Genomic DNA, 23478 nt, shown 5'->3' on the forward strand with positions numbered 1-23478 from the left:
AAAAGTGCACAATATGAAGAATTTGGTCTAGATTGTGTAGATTTGTCTTGAAAGAAGCATGCTATGCTATCATTAATTCATGAAATGTAATTATTTTCCTCATACCATAGGAGGAGATGTGTTGAGCCAATCTGAATTCAATTTTAATTACCTTGCACGGCACTGGTAAGGGCAATTTACATTTAAATCTGTGATATCTACACTTAAGGACTTTTGTTTTTCCTTGCAAAATATCATTTACTATATAGTGAAGGGGTTTTCTTTTTCTTTTTTCCGTTTTTACTAGAGCACTACTCAGCTCTGGTTTATGGTGGTGCTCCGAATTAAACCTGGGACCACTGGTGCCTCAGGCCTGAGAGTCTTTTTGTATAACCATTGTACTATCTCCCCGCACCATAGAGGAGAATCTTATGCTCTTGCACATTTTGAACAATAAAGCTGCAGTCTTAGTAGATTCTTTAAAAGATTTCATTGTGATGACCGGGGAAGGAGTTGACATTTATGCAGCTGTGGTTTTGATCCTTTTCCACTACTTGTGAATGAGCAGTACTCCTAAATCTGTCATAATTTATTCATTCTTTTAATATATATATATATTACCAGAGCACTGCTCAGCTCTGACTTATTGTGGAGACAGATGGTTGAACATGAGACTTTGGGCATCAGGCATGGGCATCTCTTTGCATAACCGTTATGCTATTTTCTCAGCCCTTAAATCTTAAATTAAAAAAAAAAAAGCAGTTCTGGGGATAATGCAGTAATAGCACACCGAACTTATAGGCCAGAGTTTCTAGTTCTAATCCCTGGTATCACTATATTCCAGAGATGAGCAGTGCTCTGGTGTTTCTCTTGCTCTTACGAAAATAAACAAATCCTGTGGTCCACGAGGTGATGTAGTGATAAAGCTTTGGACTCTCAAGTATGAGGTCCCAAGCTCGATCCCTGGCAGCATATGTGCCAGTGTGATGTCTGGTTCTTTCTCTCTTCTATCTTTCTCATAAATAAGTAAATAAAATCTTAAAAAATAAATAAACAAGTTCTTTTTTAAAAAAATGATGATTATTATCTATGCTAAATGAATGTGTTCATATATCTTATATAAAATAACAGGTGTATTATGTATTTTTATATAAGTGTGTTCAGGATCTGGGGAGGTAGCATAATGGTTACGCAAAAGACTTTTATGCCTGAAGTTCTGAGCTTCCAGGTTCAGTCCTTAGCATTGCTATAAGCCGGAGCACTCTCTCTCTCTCTCATTAAATAAGTATTTTTTTAAAGAATATTTTTATACAATAAAAAAATTAAGATGATGCTCACCTGTGTAGTTAAAACCCAGCTTAAGAAACAGAGTGTCTTAGAAGCCTTTTCTTTCTCACATCTTTTCACTCCAATAAGGGGTAGCCATTTCTCTGAGTTTTCTTTGTTGCTGTTTTCTGTAGTTTTACTGCATATGAATGGATCCATATGTAAAATGTTATGATTTTTTTTCACTTTAAATAATAGAATGGCACAGCATCTATTCTTGAATTTTTTTTTTTTTTTTTGCTTAAAATTGTTTTTGAATTTTGGTCATACTGACACATTCATCTGTAGTTCATTCATTTTCACCACTGTATGTCCTTTTACTACAAGGATTTATCAGTGCAAATTACAGTGTTCTAGTGTTGATGGATATGCAAGTAGTTGTAATTTTTCTTTTGCATTGCACATAATGTTGCTATGAAGCATTATTTTTATAGTTAGGTAATTTCTTTTTTAAATGTGTATTTATTCATTCACTTATTTGATAGGACAGAGAAATTGAGAGGGAATGGGAGATAAATACCTGCTGCCATTGATGCTTTACTGTGCAGGTGAGGACCAGGGACTTGAACCAGGGTCCTTGTGCATGGTAATATGTGCACTAGACAAGGTACTCCACCACCCAGGCCGCTAAGAAATGTTTTTGTAGATTTGTTTGTGTAACAGAAGTGAATGTCTTTCAATAAACCACAATGGGTGTGTTGTGAAACTATACCCATGTAATCTTATAATCTTGTAAACCATTATTAAACTGCTACTTAAAAAAAAAAGAAACCACCATAAGAAATGGAATTACAGGGTTGTGTGGTTTTATACATGTTTAATTTCATTAAATAATCAGACTTTTCCAAAACCTCTTCCCAATTTGTACGCCTGTCACTTTTTATAACAGCTTATAAGACTTCTTTCTGTTTCTTCTGCATTCTAAAACTCTTGGTGTTGTCTAAGTTTAAATTGTTCTGATCTGTTTTGTGTGTGATGATATCTCACTAAAGTTTCAATTTGTATTTTTCCAGATTACTAACAATGTTAATATTCCCTCTCATGTAAAGTGGGAATACGGTAGTACCAACCACTTGGGATTATTGGCACAGTCAACTAATGCATGTAAAGTCCTTTTCAGAGTGTCTGGCACATAGTAATCATGGAATTTTACAGGTAGTTATTATTGTTGCTATTACTATCCTCAACTTAAGAATCTAATGTATTTCTCAGGTATGTACCCGTAAAAGATCTACTGGAGATTTATAAGAAACTTTATGGCCGAGAAGTTATCACCAAACATGTAATTGTTGACTGTTCATATCTTCAGTTTTTGGAAATGTAAGTATAATACATATACATATATATATATATATACATATATTCAAAATGTAGATTTTTCAAATATAAAAATTTGAAATAATTTTACTTGATTTTATTAGTATACTTACTGGTATTTTTTGCTTCCTGAAGATGATTTTCCTTATTCAAATACAGCTGCATTATAGTTGGTGTATGATGATGGATTTTTAAAAAAAATTTTAGTATTTATTCAGATGATGGATTTTGTTGTTGTTGTTCATTATTTCTTTTCTTTGAAGAAATCACGTTCACTAACAACATTATTGTTTATGTTGTAGGCATGGTGAGCTATTAGCTGTTTCCAAGGTAAAGATTTCATTTTTTCAAAATACTAATTTAAAGAGTTCTATAAATACCAGAAGGTATACTTTGTTTCTCATTTTTCTTTCTCTCTGCCACAGCTCTATCCCACTTATTCTAAAAAATCCCCATTTTTGGTGGAACAATTCCAGGATTACTTTCTCGGAGGACTGGATGACATGGCATTTTGGTCCACTAATATCTACCGTCTCACAAGCTTCATGTTAGAAAATGGGACCAGGTGAATTATTATTCTATTTCTATCCATTATGTCCTGCTTTGCCTCTCTCTTCCTCACCACAACTCTCAGGACTTTTGTGCTCACTTGGTTGAGCTCACGTTACTGTTCACAAGGACCTGGGTTCGAGCCCCCAGTCCCCACCTGCAGGGGGAAAGTTTTGCAAGTGGTGAATAAGTGCTACAGGTGTCTCTTTTTCTTTCTTCCCCCATCTCCTTCTTCCCTCTTGATTTTTTACTGTCGCTAGCCAATAAATAAAGATAATAAAAAAGCAAAATTTTTTTTTACCCCAGTGTACTAGCTAAGAGCTGGCTATGTAAAGCCAAGTCGCTAGAGATGGTTTGAAACACACCACTCCTTCTCAGTAAAATTCCAAGTGGAAAAGGTTAAAAAAAAAAGTGCCTAACTCCTTCACTATTTCCCCCCTAGTGCCTGCAGCCTACCTGAGAACCCTCTGCTCATTACATGTGGTGGCAATCAAACTAACACCCAGAGGTAGGTGGATTCCAATGTTATTCATAGAAAAAGAACATCGCACCTGGAGGAATATTCATTAGACATTGAAAGCATGGAACTTATAGACAGATTGGTTCAAATCCCTTCTTTGCCATTTATGGATGTGATTTTATTTTTTTTTAAACAAAATGTATCGATGTGCCATTGTCATACCATACTGTAAGTTTTCAGGAGTACAGTATTATACCTTTATATGAGATTCTCTGTACCTACTACCAAAGTTCTAATATCCTTCCACTGTCATCACTGCCTGTCCATTGAAATTCCTACCTCCCAGCTCTTTTCCTCTACTATTACCATGATATTCACAGAGGCTGAGTTTTGTTATCTTTTTCCAGCTTGTTTTAGTTATTCATATTTTTACATAGGAGTGAAACCACCCAGTAATTATTTTTCATGTCCCTACTAATTTCATTTAGCATAGTCACCTCAAGTTCCGTCCACTTTATCTCACCAAAGGCATGATATCATCTTTTTAAATTCCATTGGATATATATCCTATGGTTTCTTTACCCAGTTATCTATCAATGGGCATTCAGATTGATTCCATATTTTGGCTATTATAAATAATACTGATAAAAATATAGGAGTACTTGTGTGATATTTTTAGATATTTATTTATTTATTATTGGTTAGAGACAGAGAGGGGGAGATAGAGAGGGAGAGATACAGAGAGACTCCTGCAGCCCTGCTTCATCACTTGTGAAGCTTTCCCCTTGCAGGTGGGGATAGGGGGCTTGAACCCAGTCCTGCACACTGTAATGTGAGCTTTAACCAGGTGTGCCACCATCTGGCCCCTTGTGTGATTTTTAAACTTGTTGCTTAATATTTTGAAACCTCCTCCTTTGGCAAAATGAAAACAATACATACTCATACTCCCAGCATAATGGTGTAGGGCATGTGTAAGAATGAATAGGAAGCAATTAACACATTAGTAAACTGCACAGTAAATCTGAAATAGCAGTTGATAGCATTTTATCATTGTCACTATTACACATAAACATTACTTTGGAAAAAGAATTTATCAATGAGTCTTGGAGTGAGATCTGAGAAAGAGAACCAGAGAGTCTGATGTGTGTTTTTCCGGTTGGAGTTAGTATTTCCTGTTAGGTACTAATAGTTTTTTTTTTCTTTCTTATTTATTTATTTTTTTTAGATACAGATAGAAAGGTCAAAGAGAGTGAAATAAATTGTAGCACTGAAACTCCTTTCACGTGTTGGGGTCCAAGCTCAAACCTGGGTCATGTTCATGGCGAAGCAGCACACTTAAGTGAGCTATTTTGCTGGTCCAGGTGCTGATATTTTAATAGCTCTGTTAATGTTACAAATATGCATTACTAGTTAAAAATATTTCATAAAAATATTTCCTTATCACCAGGTTCTAGGAACTAGTTTGGGCATTAGACATCTCACTGTGAACAAAACAAACAATTCTTTCTCTGGTGGAGTGTCGGGCTACATGGGTGGATAGACATTAAACAAGAACTTGGAAACACTAGGAAGGACAAGTGCTGGGATAGGTAGGGATACATAAGACTATCACAGGGAGGCTTGGAAGGGATGTTTCAACTGACATATTTAAGGGTGCATAAGAGTTAAATATTCAAAAAGGCATAGAAATGGAAGATCTGAAGGGGAAGGAGAATTTAGAGCTTCCGAAAAATGAAAAATATGCAGAAAGTGTTCAGTTAAGCCCTCTGTTTAATTTAGTTGAAGTGGGTAATTAAAAAAATTAACTTGAATGCCTTTAGATTTCACTTACACTCTCCCTATTGTCAGAATTTCTACACTTGCTGGTGCCAAGGCCCCCTTCATTCATTTCTGCTGTCTGACTTTCGCTCCCATCATTTTGGAGACCTGTCTGGCTCTTCATATTTTCAAGGCTGCTTAGCACATATAAACTTGGGAAAGCATTTATAGTGTAGACTTAACTCTAGGACGTCTTTAAAGAGAAATCAGCATATCTGAATACCATTTTCCCCAGCTACTTTTCTTAATTTATTTTCTTGAATGTTTGTGTGAAATATTTAAATAGTTTGACTTTTCAGTCATCTGAAAGGAATGCAAACCTTTTAATCTATAAGAACTTTCAGACTATAGGAGAAATCATTTTTTTGTAAGGACAATGTTTTTTGTTTGTTTGTTTGTTTGTTTGTTTTAAAGGTTTATTTCATGAGTAAGTGAGGTAGATTGTCCTACCTCCTTGGTCATATATAAGGACAAGCTTTTCAAACCTTGGAAATGTGTTCACTAGGATATTTTGTGAAATCATCCATACAGAGTTTTCTAAAGTACTGTTTGTTACGGTTGCTGTTCTTTCAGCTTTCTTATGTTAAAATTGTATGTTTTTAAAATCTGTAGTCAACTTGATTATATTCTTCACTAAAGTAATCAGGGTGTGTGTTGTTTATCAGTCTTCTCCCTTTTCCACAGCTCCAAAGTACAGAAAAATGATTATTTTCATAGAAATTTGACTGTATCCCTAACTAAAGATGCTGGGAAAAATATCAACCATACTGAGAGAGGTGTGTTCTTTAGTGTGGATTCCTGGACCTCGGTAAGAATTTCTGCTTTGAATGGAGAAAACAGAACACACTGCTTCTTTTGATCTCTTGTAGATTCCTTGGTTGTCTGTTTGTTTGCTTACAAAAAGAAGAAAAGAGGGGCCCAGGTGTTAGCTCAGTGGGTTAAGGGCACATGGCGCAAAACACAAGGATCAGCATTAAGGATACCGGTTCAAGTCCCCCCCCCCACCTGCAGGGGGGGTCGCTTTATGGGTGATGAAGCAGGTCTGCACGTGTCTTTCTCAGCCCCTCTGTCTTCCCCTCCTCTCTTGATTTCTCTCTGTCTTATCCAACAACAACAAGGGAAACAAAATGGAAAAATGACTCCCAAGAGCAGTGGATTCATGGTGCAGACACCCAGTCCCAGCAATAACTGTGGAGGCAAAAAAAAAAAGAAAGAAAGAAAGAAAGAGAGAAATGAAACAGAAAAGAGAGAACCAGAGTATCATTCTGGCATGTGCTATGTCAGGGATCAAACTCTGGACCTTATACTTGAGTGTCCAACACTGAATCCAGTACACCACCTCCCATCATTGTTCTTTTTAAAAAAATATTTATCTTTTTATTGGATGGAGACAGCCAGAAATCAAGAGGAAAGGGAGAGACAGAGGAAGAAAGACAGAGAGACACCTGCAGACACGGTTTTACCACTCGCAAACCTTTCCCCCTGTAGGTGGGGACTGTGGGCTTAAACCCAGATCCTTGAGCATTGTACCATGTGCACTCAACCAGGTGCCCTGTGTTGTTCTTTAAAAGTCAACCTGGGCTTCTTCTAGTTCTGTAGATCATATATATTATCAATCTTTTTATTTTATTTTTATTTTTTATTATCTTTTTTATTGGATAGGGACAGCCAGAAATTGAGAGGGAAGGGAGTAATAGAGAGTGTGAGACAGAGAGACACCTGCAACATTGCTTCACCACTTGCAAAGCATTTCGCCTACAGGTGGGGACCAGGGGCTCAAACCTATATCCTTGCACATTGCAAAGTGTGCTCAACCAGGTGTGCCACCACCATGCCCCATCATATCATTTTAATATTTTATTTATTTTGGGTAAAAACAGAGAGAAGTTGAGGGAAGGGGAAGAGAGAGAGAGAGAGAGAGAGACTGGGTTAGGCAGTGATGCACTCAAATATGTTCAAATATTACAATCTGCAAGGATCCTGGTCCAAGCCACTGGTCCCCACCTGCAGAGGGGAAGCTTTGTAAGTGATGAAGCAGTGCTGCAGGTCTTTTCCCCTCTTCCCTTTTGACTTCTATCTCTATCCAGTAAATAAAGCATGAAAAAACGTGTGGGGGGGGAACACCTGAAGCATCACTTGTGAAGCTTCCCCCTGGTAGGTAAGGACTGGGGGTTTGATCCAAGATGCTTGCACATTGTAACATGGGCACTCTACCAGATGTACCATTGACTGGGCCATGTCGATATATTTGGTATTCAAATCTGGTTTGTTCTAGAGACTTCCTGAGGCCTCACCCTGAGTCTCAGTGGCATCTGGCAAGGCCGATGGAGTTCAAGGTATTGCTGAGCATGCAGGCCAGTCCTGCTTTGTGGTTATTACAAAGCATGACAGCAACACTGTGGACTCACTGTGCAGATTGCCACGACAAGGGAAATGATTTTATATAAAATTCAGTCATGACTTTTTTTTTTTTTGGTCTATGAGGAAGATAAATTATAGAAAGGAAATAGACTTTGACTTATAGAAAAAGTTAATCTATACAGTTATCTTCCCAGTGTCAGGAGCAGTTCCATTTGCCACTGAAGATTTTGAATTGAAAGGTTTTGTGGCCAAGTAACTTGCTAGTTCTGAGCATCTTGTCTGCAGCCAGAATATACCTTTAGGGAAGCTGCCTGCCATTGTCCTCTTGGAGAATTCAGCCTGGAAATCAGGAATCCAGCCTCGGAAGACACAGCTTTTCACAACCTGTCTGCAATGGTTAATTCTCAATTCTAAATAAAGATCTGTATTTTAACATTTAAAAAAAAAGAGAAAAAGTTAATCTAATAGGGATGGTAAGTACAAAATTATATGAAAGTAGACTGCAACAAATGCCCTGGTAGGATGGAGGAGAAGTTTGATAAAAAGGATTGTGTGTGTGTATAAATATATTTCCCTGGAAGTTATCAGAGGAGGTGACACTTGAGTTGGCCTGAAACAGCAGACAGTATCTTACTCGTCAGCATGTATTTCTAGTAATAGGTGGGGAAAGTTTTAGGATCTATGGAAATCTAAGTAATCTTACTTTCTTAGATGATAAGATAAAAGATAGCAGGAACTGTGAGAGAGATGGAATTGTGGGATTAATGCCAAGAGAAGGATTTAGAAGGAGAGACAGACACCTGCCGCACTGCTTCACCGCTTGTGAAGCTCTCCCCTCCTCCCCCCCCCCCCGCATGTAGGGACTGGGGGCTTGAACCCTAGTCCTTGCACATTGTAACATGTGCGCTTAACCAGGTGTGCCACTGCCCAATCCCTCCATACTGGTTTTAATACTTGTCTGCCAATTGCCTTAAAATTCCCAATAACTTCTGAATAAGAAGCTCCAGGTTTTTATTGTGTATCAGGCTTTACCCTTTATGTAAGAAGGCCTGGACTAGAGACACTACTATAAAACAGTGACAAAAGCAATATGTTTTGCAGTGGTTTAAATCTGTTGTCGTTTCAAGAGAATAAGTTGTGTAGGAGAGTGATCTCTACATTTCCAAGGCCTGTTATAATGCCTGGCTTGCAGTTGCAGACAATTCAGTGCTTCTTGGATAAATGAGCAGAGCAGAACAGGACATTCATTAGGCTGAGCAGACTTTGTTTAATCTGCCAGAGGGGTGAGAGTGGCAACACAATCTGCATGATCTCTTCTGTCAGAACCCTATGGACTGTGTTTCTCTTGAGCCTGCACAGGCAGGGCTGACCCTGACTCTGAACCAACTGTTCTCCTCTGCCACTGTCCTAAAAGCTCTTGTTTGGTCTCGTGCCATCTTTGGGTGAATTTAGAGTTATGTGTCCTGAACTTGGATGGACATAGTGCTTGGCAGGATTGTGCAGGGCCATTCCAGTCTGTGTTTGTGTCTCTGCAGGAATGATGTTAACAATAGCCCAGTATAAAATTGTTCCCTCAATAAAAATAAAAGTTCCTTTAGGGCTGTAACTCACATTCCTCAGTGGATTCTGGAGGTCGTGATCAATCTCATTCTAATTGTCCTAAGTGTCTTATTTGTTGGTAGGAATCAATGCTTGTTTATTTATTTATTTATTTATTTATTTATTATTTATATACCTTTTTTTTCTTTTTGTCAGAGCACTGCTCAGCTCTGGCTTGTGATTGTGCAGGGGTTTGAAGCTGGGACTTTGGAGCCCCAGGCAAGAGTGTCTCTTTATATAATCATTATGCTATTTCCCCTACCCTTTATTTATTACCACTTGTAAAAGCTTGTTCCCTTTATAAAATGCTTTTGGCAGGAAATGGTAACTTTGCTGACTATTCTGCCTTTTAGAAAACTATTTCTATTAGTTATATTTATAATGAGTGTGAGAGAGATACAGACAGAAAGATATAGGAGAAAGGCCAGAACACTGCTCAGCTCGTGGGGCTTTGAAACCTCAGGCATGAAAGTCTTTTTGCATAGCCACTATGCTCTCTCTCGCCCACCTGACTATTCTGTCTGTATCCACTATGATTGCTCTGTTTTCAGCATTCCCTGTCTTTTATGTATCGGGCTTTGGAAAGGAACCTACGGACAATGTTTACAAGTGACTCTCATCAGTTGCTGAAGCATGTTTCTAGCCCCTCGGCCTCCTACTTCTTGTCATCTCCCTACGCAAGGCTTGGCTGGTAGGTATATGTTTATCTAATTCCTGTTTTCCAATCAGTTTCAAGTTTATTCTATCATTCCATACATGTTTAAAATGGTACCTGTTAGCATTTTATTTTCCGATCAGTTCACCATTCATTTAGTGGTTAAATTATTGTAGTGTCCGGAATGCCCTACAACTTTCAAATAACCAGTACACTAACTATGGCCACAATGGAGCCTTACTCCTTTTAATAAAATTTAGTCATTTCATTTATCATTGCGTCTGTTTCTGGCAACCACTGATGTTTTTCTAAAACTCTGGGTTTGTTTTTTTAGACTTGTTTTGATTTTAGATTCCACACACAAATTAGATCATATAGCATTTCTCTTCCTCTGCCTGACATATTTCACTTACCATAGTGCTCTCAAGATAGATCCATGTTATTGCAAAAAAAAAAAAAAAGGCAGAATTTCATTTTCATGGTTAAATAATATTGAATTGTGTAGGTAGTTAGGCCTGTGCTTACCAGTGGGGATACATGTTAAGAAATGTGTGTTTAGGGGGCCAGGCAGTGGTGCACCTCGGGTTCAGCACACACACTACAGTACGCAAGGAACTGGGTTCAAGCCTCTGGTCCCCATCTACAGAGAGAAAGCTTTATGAGTGGTAAAATGGGGATGCAGGTGTCTCCCTGTCTCTCTCCCCTTCTCCCAGTTTTTTCTGTCTCTGTCCAATAATACAAAAAAAAAGCTACTAAGAAATGTGTGTTTAAGTGACTTTCTCATTGTGTAATTATGCAAACCTAGATGGGGGGTACAGCCTACTACACACCTAGGCTATATGGTCTAGACTTTTGGCATCACCATTGTATGTGTGACCCTTTGTTCAGTGAGACATCGTTAAGTATCACATGACTGTACACAGCACATTTTAAATTAACTTCATGAAAGGGAGAAAGAAAAACACCAGAGCACCATGCCAGCCTGTGTGATATCATGGCTTGAACCTGGGGTCTGACACATGTATGTTCCATGGTCTATTGCTAAGCCACCTCCCTGGTCATGACACCATATTTTCAGTGGTAAACACTTAAGTTGTTTCCACATCTTGATTATTATAAGTAATACTGTACAAATATGGAACAATATTCCCATCCTTTAGGTTAGTATTTTCCTTTCCTCTGGATAGTAAGTATCCAGGAGTAGAATTGTTGAAACATATTGTTATTCTATTTTTAATGTTTTGAGGAGACTCCTTGCTATTTTCCATAATGACTGCACCAATTTACATTGCCATCAGCAGTGAACAAAGATTATTTTCTCCATGTTTTAACCAACACTTATTTTATTTATTTATTTATTTTTGTAATTTTATTTATTTATCTTCCCTTTTGTTGCCCTTGTTGTCTTTTTATTGTTGTTGTAGTTGATGTCGTCATTGTTGGATAGGACAGAGAGAAATGGAGAGAGGAGGGGAAGACAGAGAGGAGGAGAGAAAGACAGACACCTGCAGATCTGCTTCACTGCCTGTGAAGCTACTCCCCTGCAGGTGGGGAGCTGGGGGCTCCAACCGGGATCCTCATGCCTGTCCTTGTGCTTAGCGACACCTGCGCTTAACCAGCTGCACTACCACCCGGCTCCCCACTTATTATTTTTTTTATAATAGCCATTTAAACAAATGTGAGGGCTCATTAGTCACTGTGATAGTTCATAATGTTGAGCATTTTTTCCTGTTCATATTAGTTTGTCTCTGTGTCTTCTTTGGGGAATATCTGTTCAGTTTCTCTACTGATCTTAATCAGAACACTGTTTCTTTTCTGAGTTCTTTATTCATTTTGTATATTAGCCACTTGGCAGTGTTTGATTTGCAAATAATCTGTCCTATCCTCTAGGTTTTTTCTTTTGTTTTTCATATCCTTTGCTGTGAAGATGTTTTCCAGTTTGCTAATTTTTGGTTTTGTTGCCTTTGCTTTTGTTGAATAATGAAGAAAACCTCCCTAGTAGTCTGCTGTTAGATGGGAAGTTGACACTTTGGAGTACCTAGAAAAAAGAAATGCATAAGGCAAGAGGCAGGGCTAGAATGTAAAGCTTCAATACCACTATCCCAGAATCTCCATGTGTTTACAAACTTGGGGAGCCCTGAAACCTCTTTTTTTATAGAACATTCAAACTTTCAGTTAGAATGATGGTGTATTGCCCTAAGAATGACTCTAACAATGACTGCTAACAGTCCTTCCTTTTCTGGCCACCAGTGCATTCAGTTCCAGCACTGGAGATGAGAGGTGAATTTTGTCTTTACTGACCATTCACTTGTGAATAATGGCTCTTTTTGGCTGCCTTTCAGAAAGATCCAGAAGAAGGCTCCCATGGGCAGCATGGGAGGGTGGTACCCAGTTTTCAGCCTCAGGATAGAGGACTGCATTGCCCTGCAGTGTATATATTCCCATTAGAAACTGCTTTTCTCTTTTTCATCTTTATGTGACCATAAACACTCAAACACATAGACTTTTGGTCTTTCCATTCCCAACAGAAACATCTAAACATTTTTCTCCTTTCATCCCTACAACTGGTATGCTATAAAATCTTATTTAGAATCAGCCACTAACTATATAGGACATTTAGATTTTTTTTTCAACACAAGACACCCTGTGCAACTGAGGGAGAAATGGTGTATTTAAAGAAAATTTGCCTTCAATTAAATAACAAAGCAAGTAGATCAGATCAGAAAGTACTTATTATTTATTTATTTATTTATTTAAAATTTCCCTCTCCCTTTTTTTTTTTTTAACCAGAGCACTGCTCAACTCTGGTTTATGGGGGCACGGGGATTGAACCTGGGACTTTGGACCCTCAGGCATTAGAGTTTTGTTTGTATAACCATTATGCTATCTACCCCCATGTGACCTGCTTCTTTAGCTGGAGGGGGAGGAAATTGGCGGAGCATAACTTCATCTGTGTTATCAGGTAGACATGAAATTTTGCTTCTGCAATTCTGGATTTTAAACAACAAGATGCTTTGATGTGTCTGTTCTTTTTTCTTGGCAAGCTAGATTCAATCACACATATAATAAGACCTCAGAAAGAAATACTTGAAATTGTCATGTAAGACAGAAATAGCTAAGAGAGGAAGTGAAAATGAATTCTAGAAAAGGGAAGTAGCAGGAGGCAGTTTTACCCAGAGTTCTCAGTAACTAACTATGGTGGGCACTCTCCTCTCTACAGGGCAATGGCCTCTGCTGACTTCAACCAGGATGGGTATGGCGACTTGGTGGTGGGTGCCCCAGGATATAGCCGCCCTGGCCACATCCAGGTGGGGCGTGTGTATTTTCTATATGGCAATGACTTGGGCCTGCCCCCAGTTGACCTGGATCTTGACAAGGAGTCCCACAGGATCCTGGAGGGCTTCCAGGTGAGACACCCACCTTAGGAATAATCATCTCTCAATGATCCATGATAACTACACACTTTGTGTAGAGTCTTCTGGATGAATAATAAGACACAAGACTAATGATTGTGACAAATAGCTGGTGGCCTACATTCATGTAGTACTTTTCTCTTTTAAGAAATGAAAAGCTGTTTGCTTCATTGACCTCATTCTATCATTCATTACATTTGAATGCTTAGTCCATCACCTCCTCAAAACACAATTCTATTTAGAACTGTTTTGAGTAGCCAATCTGGATGTGATTTATTTATTTATTTATTTTACTAGAGCACTGCTCAGCTCTAGCATATGGTGGTGTGGGGGAATTGAACCTGGGACTTTGGAACCTCAGGCATGAGAGTCTCTTTGTATAACCATTATATATAACCCACCCCCTGCCCAATTTGTTTATTTTTATAAGAGAGAGAGAAATGAAAAAGAGAACTTGAAGTGCTACTCAGTTCTTCTAGTGTTTGCCCTTCTTCCGTAGCCAGTCAACAGCGTCAGGTTGAAAGCTGTCAGGAGCTGCTTGTTGCTGGCTTTGAAAGTGACTGGGATCCATGTGGATTCAGTAGGCTAGGAAGGATCGTCAGTTTCCCCAATGAATGGGTACTCACGGGATGCACCACGAGAAGGTCGATCCAGTGCAACCAATGCTACTCAGTGATGGCAGATAGCAAAGTTGGGACATCTGGAATGCCAGGCATGCAGTTCTGTGTTCCACTACTTTGAGCTTATTTCTCTGGTCCTTGGACAAGACTTCTTGATAATGCTGATTATGTAAAAGTTCCATTTATGTATTTAGTTTTTATTATTGTTCGAACTGAAACTTGCTTTGTGTACAGTTTCAGGGAAGGAACCATATGCTTTACAGAGACAAACTACCCCTTTTCCAATTTTTATTCTGTATAATGGGTTGGGGTGGGAGGCACCAAAGCTCCACTCCATAATCTGTGGAGTTCCTTGACACTAGTCCTGCTGTTTTCAGCTGGGGCTGGCACTCAGACCTAAGACCTCACACACGGTAAGTTATGTACTTCACCCAACATGCTATCTCTTGCCTTTTAAATTTTATTTTAAATTTTGAGGCTGAGGAGATGGCTCAGTGGAAAAGCACATACCTTTCGTGTGTGAGGTCCTGGGTTTAACAAATCAGCACTATGTAAAAACAGAAAGTCAGAATGGGGAAACAGCTCAACTGGAAGAGTATCAGACTTGCATGCTTGAGGTTTGATGTGTGGTGCTGCATGTAGGAGGGTAGTGCTCTGGCTTGGCTCTCTCTCTTTTTCTGTTTCATGTGAAACTCTGTGTTTCATATGTATTAAGTGAAAAGAAATCTTTCATAAACACACAAAAAAGACAAAACCAAAATAGATCATCACATGTGTTGAAGTGGTGCTCACTTTACTTTTAAATAAAAAATTAAATTAGAATTTTATTGATGGGCAGGGGTAGCTAGAATAATGGTTATGCAATGAGATTATCATGCCTGAGGCTCCAAAGTCCCAGGTTCAATCCCCTGTACTACCACCAAACAAAACTGAGCAGTGCTCTGGTAAAAAAAAAAATAAATAAAAGAGAGAAAGAAAGAAAGAATTTTACTGATTTAGCATTGATTTGCATTACTATGTAACATTTAGGCATACACACTTTTCTATGTGAATATACATATAAATGGCCTCTTCCCCCTTAGAGCTGTTTCTTCGTGTGTACGCGATTTCATTATTCCTGGCTAAGCTTTTTATTTGAATAGAGACAGAAAGGGAGAGGTAGCACAGCACTGGAACTTCCTCTATGCCAAGGCTTAAATCTGGTCTCATTCATGGCAAGGTGCACACCCTACCCAGTGAGCTATCTCTCTGGTGCTAGATGCTATTATTTTTAGTTTCTGGATAGAGACAGAGAGACAGAGAGTGAAAGAGAGACCACAGCTCCCAGGCTTCCTTTAATGCAGTAGGGGCTGGGCTCAAATTTGGGTCACATTGCATGGCAAAGCAGCAAACTACACAGGTGATACTTTTGTTTCAGAATTTACATTTATAGAACAGATGTGAAGACTTACAAAGCACTCAGTAAACCCTTTTCTAGCTTTTCTAATGTCCACATCTTAAAAAACAAAAAGCAAAGCAAAACAAACAACAACAACAACAATAAAACACCTGCAGAGTGAAGCATAATGGTGAGTGATAGCATAATGGTTATGCAAAACAAAACAAAAAAATACTTTTTTTTCTTTATGAAATAGAGATATTGACAAGACCATAGGATAAGAAGGGAACAATTCCACACAATTCCTACCACCAGAACTCCCTATCCTATCTCCCACCCCCCAAAAGCTTTCCTATTCTTTAGGATCATTATGAGGTGCAGGTGGAAGGTCTGACTTCTGTAATTGCTTCCCTGCTGAACTTGGGTGTTGGCAGGTCAATCCATACTCCCAGCCTGAGAGAGACTTGAATGCCTGAGGTTCCAAAGTCCCAGGTTCAGTCCCCCATTCCACCATAATCCAGAGCTGAGCAGTTCTCTGATCTCTCTGTATCTCTCTCATTAAAATAAAACAAAAACCCTGCAAGTCTCACACTCTGCCCCTGAGCCACTTTCCAGCTCACAACTAAGATCGTAACTGTGGTAAATTTACCAACAGTAGTGATCTTCATGCCTGAGACTCCAAGGTCTTAGGTTCAATCCCTGAGTTGGAGCTGAGGAGTGCTCTGGTTAAAGAAATACAGATGAAGAGTAGTACAAAAACATAGCATCATTGAAGCACAATGGACTCATGCCTGAGGCACCAAAAGTACCAGGTTCAATCCCTAGCACCACCAGAAGCCAGAGAAGAGTAGTGTTCTGAAAACAAAACCAAGGCTGCGGGTAGATAGCATAATGTTTATGCAAAGAGACTCTCAACCTGAGGCTCCAGAGTCCCAGTTTCAATCTTTTTTGTTTTTGCTTGTTTGTTTAATTTTGAAAAAGGTAGAAGAGAGGAAGAAAGAATCAGACATCACTCTGGTCCTTGTGCCAACAGGAATTGAACTCAGGACCTCATGCTTGAGAATCCAGTGCCTTATCTACTATACTACCTCGTGGATCACCCAGTTTCTAACCTTAACATGATCATAAGCCAGAGCTGAGCAGTGCCCTGATAAAAACAAAATAAAACAAAAACAAATGAACAAAAAAATACCTATAACAGAGGGGGGTCAGGTGGTGGTACACCTGGCTGAGTGCACACATTACAGTGCACAAGGACCTAGGTTCAAGCCCCAGTTCTCCACCTGCAGGGGGCCAGCTTCACCAGTAGTGGAGTTGGCTGAAGGTTGTTCCCCTCCTCCTCCTCCTCTTGGCCTTTCCCTTTCAATTTCTCTGCCTCTACCCAACATAAAACCCCTTTCAAACAAAGGGAAAACTTGTTTATGGTCTAGCTTAGATTATAATGAAAGGACCCCTGAATAGAGGAGGTGTCATAATTTTGGTCAGTGTGTGAGGATCACTCAGTGTCAGAGGAACTATGTTTTATGGGACCTTGTGATCTCATGAGAAAGTGCTAAGATCATTCTACCCACTCCTATTATTTATTTTTACAAACCCATTTCCCTGTCACACTGTGGGGTAAAAAAAATGATCGTTAGGGATCCTATCAACACTGAGGAAGGCAATGAGAAAGACAGATACAAGCAGTTGACAAACTCTCTCAGTGACAGTTGGAGGGAGGAAAAAAGATGGTTTCATGCCCTCTTCCCCAAAGCAATCTCATTCATTTATTTACTTACAATAGAGACAGAGATTAAGAGGGAAATGTGAGAGATAAGAAGAGACACCTGTAGTGCTGCTTAACCATATGTGAGGCTTCCATCTTGCAGGTGGGGACTCGGGGCTTGATCCAGGTCCTTACACACTGTAATGTATACACTCAAAGAGGTGCGCCACCATCCGGCCCTTCCCAAAATGATTTTTGACTCTCAAAAAAGTTACCAGATCAAAGCACATATGCAGTATGAGAATCTTATATGCTACCCCTGCTGTGCAATAAACTTTTTTGTATCCTTGCCCATAAAATGGAAGATGAAGATACTCTTAAGAATTTGCCTTCCTGGTTTGAGCCCCTGGCTCCGCACCTACAGGGGGCTCGCTTCAGAGGCAGTAAAGCAGGTCTGCAGGTGTCTTATCTTTCTCTCCCCCTCACTGTCTCCCCTCCTCTCTCCATTTCTCTCTATCCTATCTAACAATGAGACGGCATCAATAACAACAACTACAACAACAATGAAAAATAACAAGGGCAACAAAAGGGAAAATAAGTAAATATAAACAAATTAAAAAAAAAAGAACTTGCCTACTTTAAAATTCTGTGCTTTTCTTGGAATGACTGGTTTTCCTGCTTGCTGGTGCAGCTAGTGTGAATTGAAATGAACCTATCTGTTCGCAGTTGGCAGAGGATCCTACTTTTTGGTCCCCAGCCTGCCCTTAATGTGCTTTGTGTCCCAGAGTCTCCTCTCTTGTTTATTAAGTTCCTGCTTTGAAAGGGAGTCATGTCCATGTGTGCCATTGCATATAGAGGTAGAGAAATTAGCCAACAATGAAGAACTGATTATAGGTTCCAGGGAATGTGTGCTATGTGGTAAATACCCTTTTGTGCAAGACTATTCCTTGTTATATAAGTTGAGAAAGAGTGGGAAAATGCAGTGAGTCACTTATAGGATTAGGCTGATTATACATAGTATAAAATAAAAGATCTAGAAAATTCACCTTATAAGAAAATGACCCTAGAATGGACTACGTTTTCCATCTGGAAACTGAAAAGGGATATAGTAAAAGTGCCTGTGTCAATCTATAGGAAGTGCTTAGAACTGTGTTCCAGAGAGTGCCATCTGACCGAACTTTTCTTTTTTTCCCTTTATCTTTTCTTTCTTTCTCTCATGATGGAGAGATATAAAGACAAAGATATAAAGACCGGAACACTGAATAACTCTGGCTTATGATGGTGCTGGGGATTGAACCTGTATCCTTCAGAGTTTTGGGAATGAAAGTCATTTGCTTAACTATTGTGCTATCTCCCCAGCACACCAGTAGAAATTTCTGTGGTAGTAGCTGCGTGGTAATGTACCTGGGTTAAGTCCCCAGTCCCTACCTGCAGGGGAGAAGCTGAAAGTTTCACAGGCAGTGAAGCCATGATGCAGATGTCTCTTTTTCTCTTTCTCACTATCTCCCCCTTCCCTCTCAATTTCTGTCTCTATCTAAAATAAACAACTGAATGAATAAACATAACTTTCTGTGGTGGTGTAAATAAAATGTTCCATTGTGCTGTCCAACATGAGAGCCACTAAGAGCATGATTTTGGAGTGTTTGAATTATGTTCAGTGTTGCCAAAGAAATGTCTTACTCATTGAAAATTTATTTACTTAAATTTTTTTTTACTTCTTTTATTTTAAAAAATAGTGATTGTGTGTGTGGATGAGACAGAGAGAGATAGAGAGAGAGAGAGAGAGAGAGAGAGAGAGAATGGTGAGTATTGCTTTAACATCTGCAATACTCAAGATGAAACCATATGCTCACACATGGGAAGGAAGACGCTTTATTGGCTGAGCCAGCTTCTTGGTTCATAATGTTTATTGCTTTATATTTAGCAACTGGAGAGAAAAGTCTGTCAGTAGAGCAAACGATTTGTATATATGAGGCCCTAGGCTCAATCCCGGACACTGCATATGCCAGAATGGTACCTTGGTCTTTCTCAAGTTTTTTAAAATGTATTTATTTAGTTATGGAATGAGGGAGAGAGAGAAAGAACCAGAGCATCTCTCTGGCACATGCATTTTGGTGGACTGAACTCCGAACCTTATACTTGAAAGTCTAGTGCTCTGCCCATCACACCACCTCCCTGGTTGTTTTTCAGGCATGCTCTTTCATTAAATATTTCTTGATGGGCAGGAGTAGATAGCATAATGGTTATGCAAAAGAGACTCTCATGCCTGAGGCTCTGAAGTCCTAGATTTAATCCCCTGCACCACCATAAGCCAGAGCTGAGCAGTGCTCTGGTTAAAAAAAAAAAAAATTCTTGAGAGGCTGAAAAAATAATTTTATGATTGACAAAATAATCCACTTAAGTTGTGAGATGCTTTGTCATTTATGTGACCTAGGTTTGATTCTGACCCCCACTATATTGTAGGAAGCCTTTGTGCTATGGCCTCTTTCACTCTCTGTGTCTCTGTCAAAAATAAATTAATCACATTTAGCTCATGACTGCCATATGGAACAGTTTGACTTGAGGGCATCCTGAGTACTCAGCACATGTTTGCTCTTGTTTCTGGTATTATGTGATCTTTATATATTTTTTCAAAATGAGTTTGATCCTTAGCATCGAGCATCATACACACCAGATTTCCTCAAAACTTAGACTTTTTTTTTCTTTTGGTAACCTCTTTTTTATCTTAAGGCAGACAGATATGCCACAAATATCCTGAAGGGAACTTTGAGTAAGTTAAATGTTGCAGTTATGTGCCTCAGTTCTTGTGTACCTGATGAGTTCCCCAGGCTTTTCTATTGCCAGTGAGCAGGAGGATTCTTCTGGAGGTTGGAGTTTAGCCAAGTGAGTAACTTGAACCTTTCAGCCCTCAGGTCGGTTTGGCTCTGCCTTGGCTGTGTTGGATTTCAACAAGGATGGTCTGCTAGACCTCGCAGTGGGAGCCCCCTCAGTGGGCTCAGAGAAACTCTCATACAAAGTAAGGCTGGGTGGGTGCTGATGGTGGGGGGCGGGGAGGCCTTGGGTGGAAGGCTGGGTGATAGGGAGAATGGGTGGGAAGGTAAGGACTCTCAGGTGATGTGTGCTCTGGACAAATTTGTCAAGAGCAGTAGACATTTGCTGAACTGTGTAGTGATGATCCTGGGTAGCTCCCCCATTTATGTCCTTGGGTTCTCTGACAGCTCCTGTTCCTGCCTCCCTGAACTAAGTTTGACCTCATAGCTGTCCACCCACTGCTTTCTTCTCCTCCCAGTCTGTGATATAAGAGGGGAGAGAGGGAAGATAAAAATTCTTGCTCATACAGGGCTTCCTGTCATCACAGCAGAAAAATGACTTGCCTACTCTTACTACTGCTCATGAAAAGAATCCAACCTTCCCACATACACTTCACACCACAGCAGGAACTTCTAACAGTGAAGGCCAGAAGAGCTACATTACTTTTAGGAACTGCAGGGTCACCAGGGGGAGTAATCTTCCTTCTCACACTAGTCTAGATGCTATTTTTCATCTAGGCCCATCAGATGCTCCTATGTTAGGATCTGGAGAGCCTCTTGTCCCCCTCCCTTTTTGTTTTTTCTTTAGACTTAGTTAACATTACTTACAGGAAGTGCTAGATAAACCTGCATTTGCTAGGTAGGACTGGTGACAGGCAAGTTTTGAGACAGGAACTTGTTCATAACCCAGAATAATCACCTAGCATGCATCTAAGATAAGTGAAATGTACCAACAGGGCCTTCAGGGGAGTAATTGGCTGGGCTGAAGATAGCTTCCTGGAAGAGTAAGAAACCCAGCTGGGACTTGAAGGAGAAGTTAAATAAGTCATTCTGCAGATGCTCTGGAATATTCTGGATAGCAGATCCTGAGCAAGGCACTGTGGAAGAAAAGATACATGGCAGCTTCTGATGGGGGAATGGATTCTAATAGTTTTATGGACTTGATAACTTAAAAAAATTCAGCTTGGGGGGCTGGGGATGGGCAGGATAAGTGCAGATGGCATGAAGCACAAGGCAAGGACTGGCATAAGGATCCTGGTTTGAGCCCCCCCATTTGAGCCCCCAGCTCTGCACCTGCCAGAGGGGGGGTCACTTCACAAGCAATGAAGCAGGTCTGCAGGTGTCTGTCTTTCCCCTTCTCTGTCTTCCCCTCCTCTCTCAATTTCTCTGTCCTATCCAATAACAATAACACCAACAAGGGCAACAAAATGGGGAAAATGGCTTCCAGGAGCAGTGGATTCATAGTGCAGGCACCGAGCCCCAGTGATGCAAAACAGACAAACAAACAACAACAACAAAAAAACCAGCCTAGCAGCGCTAATACACAGGACAGTTTCTGCCACCGATTTCTGATGGTGACTGCTTATATCATCATCTATGTTTGACTGTTGCTTGAGATTTCTGTGCCACCACAGGAATCTTTGATTCTCCTGTGGTTTGTCCTTGCCTAGGGTGCAGTGTACATCTACTTTGGGTCTGAGCAAGGAAGAGTGTCCTCTTCTCCCAACATCACCATCTCTTGCAAGGTATGTTTCCCACCTTATCCAGGTGCAGAGAATGAATGTGTTTTCTGATGTAGCCTGACTGGCCCTAGGACTGAATGAAATCTGGTTTCCTCTTAAGGATGTTTACTGTAACTTGGGCTGGACACTCTTGGCAGCAGATGTGAATGGAGACCACACGCCTGATCTGGTGATTGGCTCCCCTTTTGCACCAGGTGGAGGGAAACAGAAAGGAATTGTGGCTGCATTTTATTCTGACCCCAGCTGGAGCAACAAAGGTAGAGCTTGCTGGAGGGGTGGACAGAAAGAGACGTTCTCTGACTACTATGTCCTTGGTGACTTCTCTTACATGGGGGTTTGTGCTTTTTTTTTAAAATCATTTCCAAACCTAAAATTTCTAACAGTCCCTTACTCTTACACATGTCTGGCAAGTGATGAGAATAGATTCCCCAAGTACTCAAAATGAGATCTAACTTCTAAATCTGGGTCCAGTTTCTAGATCCAAATCCACAGGAAACCAATAGGACACTCTCATAGTGTCCTGTCACAGTGGGGCCATATATGTCCCTGTGATACTCTTAACTGCCCAGCAGGGACTCCTTCCTTTTTCTAGTTCTTGAAAGATTGTTTTATTGATAATACATTTTAAAAAGTATACTATGAAAAGTTTATATTTTGCGATTGTAGAAGTTGAGCCACAAAACATGTTATTATACTAGTTCAGGAAAATTTTTTTTTCATTTATTCCCTTTTGTTGCCCTTGTTGTTTTATTGTTGTAGTTATTGATACCATTGTTGTTGGATAGAACAGAGATAAATGGAGAGAGGAGGGGAAGACAGAGAGGGGAGAGAAAGATAACACCTGCAGACCTACTTCACCGCTTGTGAAGTGACTCCTCTGCAGGTGGGGAGCCGGGGGCTCGAATTGGGATCCTCACACTGGTCTTTGCACTTTGTGCCACCTGCACTTAACCCACTGCACTACTGCCCGACTCCCAAGGAAATCTCTTTTTAAAAATAGAAAATAATATCCTCCATAGCACAGAAGGAGCTCTACAAATGCATTTCCTAGTATTTATCTATTTATGCTGGGGGTGGAATCCCTGGCTTCATACCAGTAAAACATGTGCTAGAAATGCATTTCTCTTTCTTTGACTTGGCTACTAGGGTTATCACTGAGGCCTAGCATCTGCAAGACTCTGTTCCTTATGACCATTTTTTTTTTAATAGAGGGTGAGAGATTGAGAGAGAGAGGCAGGGGAAGAGATAAACACATGTAGCACTATTTGACCACTGTGAAGCTTCTTTCTTGCAGGTGGGAGAGTCTTGAACCCAGATCCTTATATAAGGGTAGCGTATATGCTTTACAAGGTGAGCTACCACCCAGCCCCCTAGAAATGTGTTTGCTAAGTGAAGTAAGTTATCCATTTTCTCATGTTGGGGCTCTGGGAAACACATGGCAAAAGCTCAGGAGATGGGTGGAGGGTAGATAGCATAGTGGTTATGCAAAGAGATGCACGCCTGAGGCTCCAAAGCCCCAGGTTCAATCCCCCAAACCACCATAAGCCAGAGCTGAACAGTGCTGTGGTTAAAAAAAAAAAGCCCAGGAGAATGAATCCATACCTAATAGCCTACATCTAAGAACCTACCCTTTCCAATCCAGTTGCCCTCTAACTTAAAGGGATGCAGCTGGGGAAACAGTTCACCTGGTAGAGCATCAGACTTACATTAGGGAAGTTCCCAGTTTGATCCCTGGCACTGCAAATG

General features: G+C 40.0%; 1 protein-coding gene across 3 annotated transcripts in view; it reads left to right on the plus strand.

Annotated features, from left to right (window-relative positions):
- GPLD1 (glycosylphosphatidylinositol specific phospholipase D1) overlaps positions 1–23478 on the plus strand; it is a 55085-nt gene that overhangs the window by 19541 nt on the left and 12066 nt on the right. For all 3 annotated transcript variants that reach the window (XM_060189291.1, XM_060189292.1, XM_007525943.3), the window contains 11 exons: positions 111–165; positions 2518–2625; positions 2925–2952; positions 3048–3187; positions 3614–3679; positions 6134–6257; positions 9961–10100; positions 13285–13471; positions 20086–20196; positions 21661–21735; positions 21833–21989. In XM_060189291.1, the coding sequence (XP_060045274.1) occupies positions 111–165; positions 2518–2625; positions 2925–2952; positions 3048–3187; positions 3614–3679; positions 6134–6257; positions 9961–10100; positions 13285–13471; positions 20086–20196; positions 21661–21735; positions 21833–21989 (1191 nt within the window). The remainder of the gene's footprint in view (positions 1–110; positions 166–2517; positions 2626–2924; positions 2953–3047; positions 3188–3613; positions 3680–6133; positions 6258–9960; positions 10101–13284; positions 13472–20085; positions 20197–21660; positions 21736–21832; positions 21990–23478) is intronic.

Source organism: Erinaceus europaeus, chromosome 4, assembly GCF_950295315.1.
Source record: "Erinaceus europaeus chromosome 4, mEriEur2.1, whole genome shotgun sequence".
NCBI classification, from domain to species: Eukaryota; Metazoa; Chordata; class Mammalia; order Eulipotyphla; family Erinaceidae; genus Erinaceus; species Erinaceus europaeus.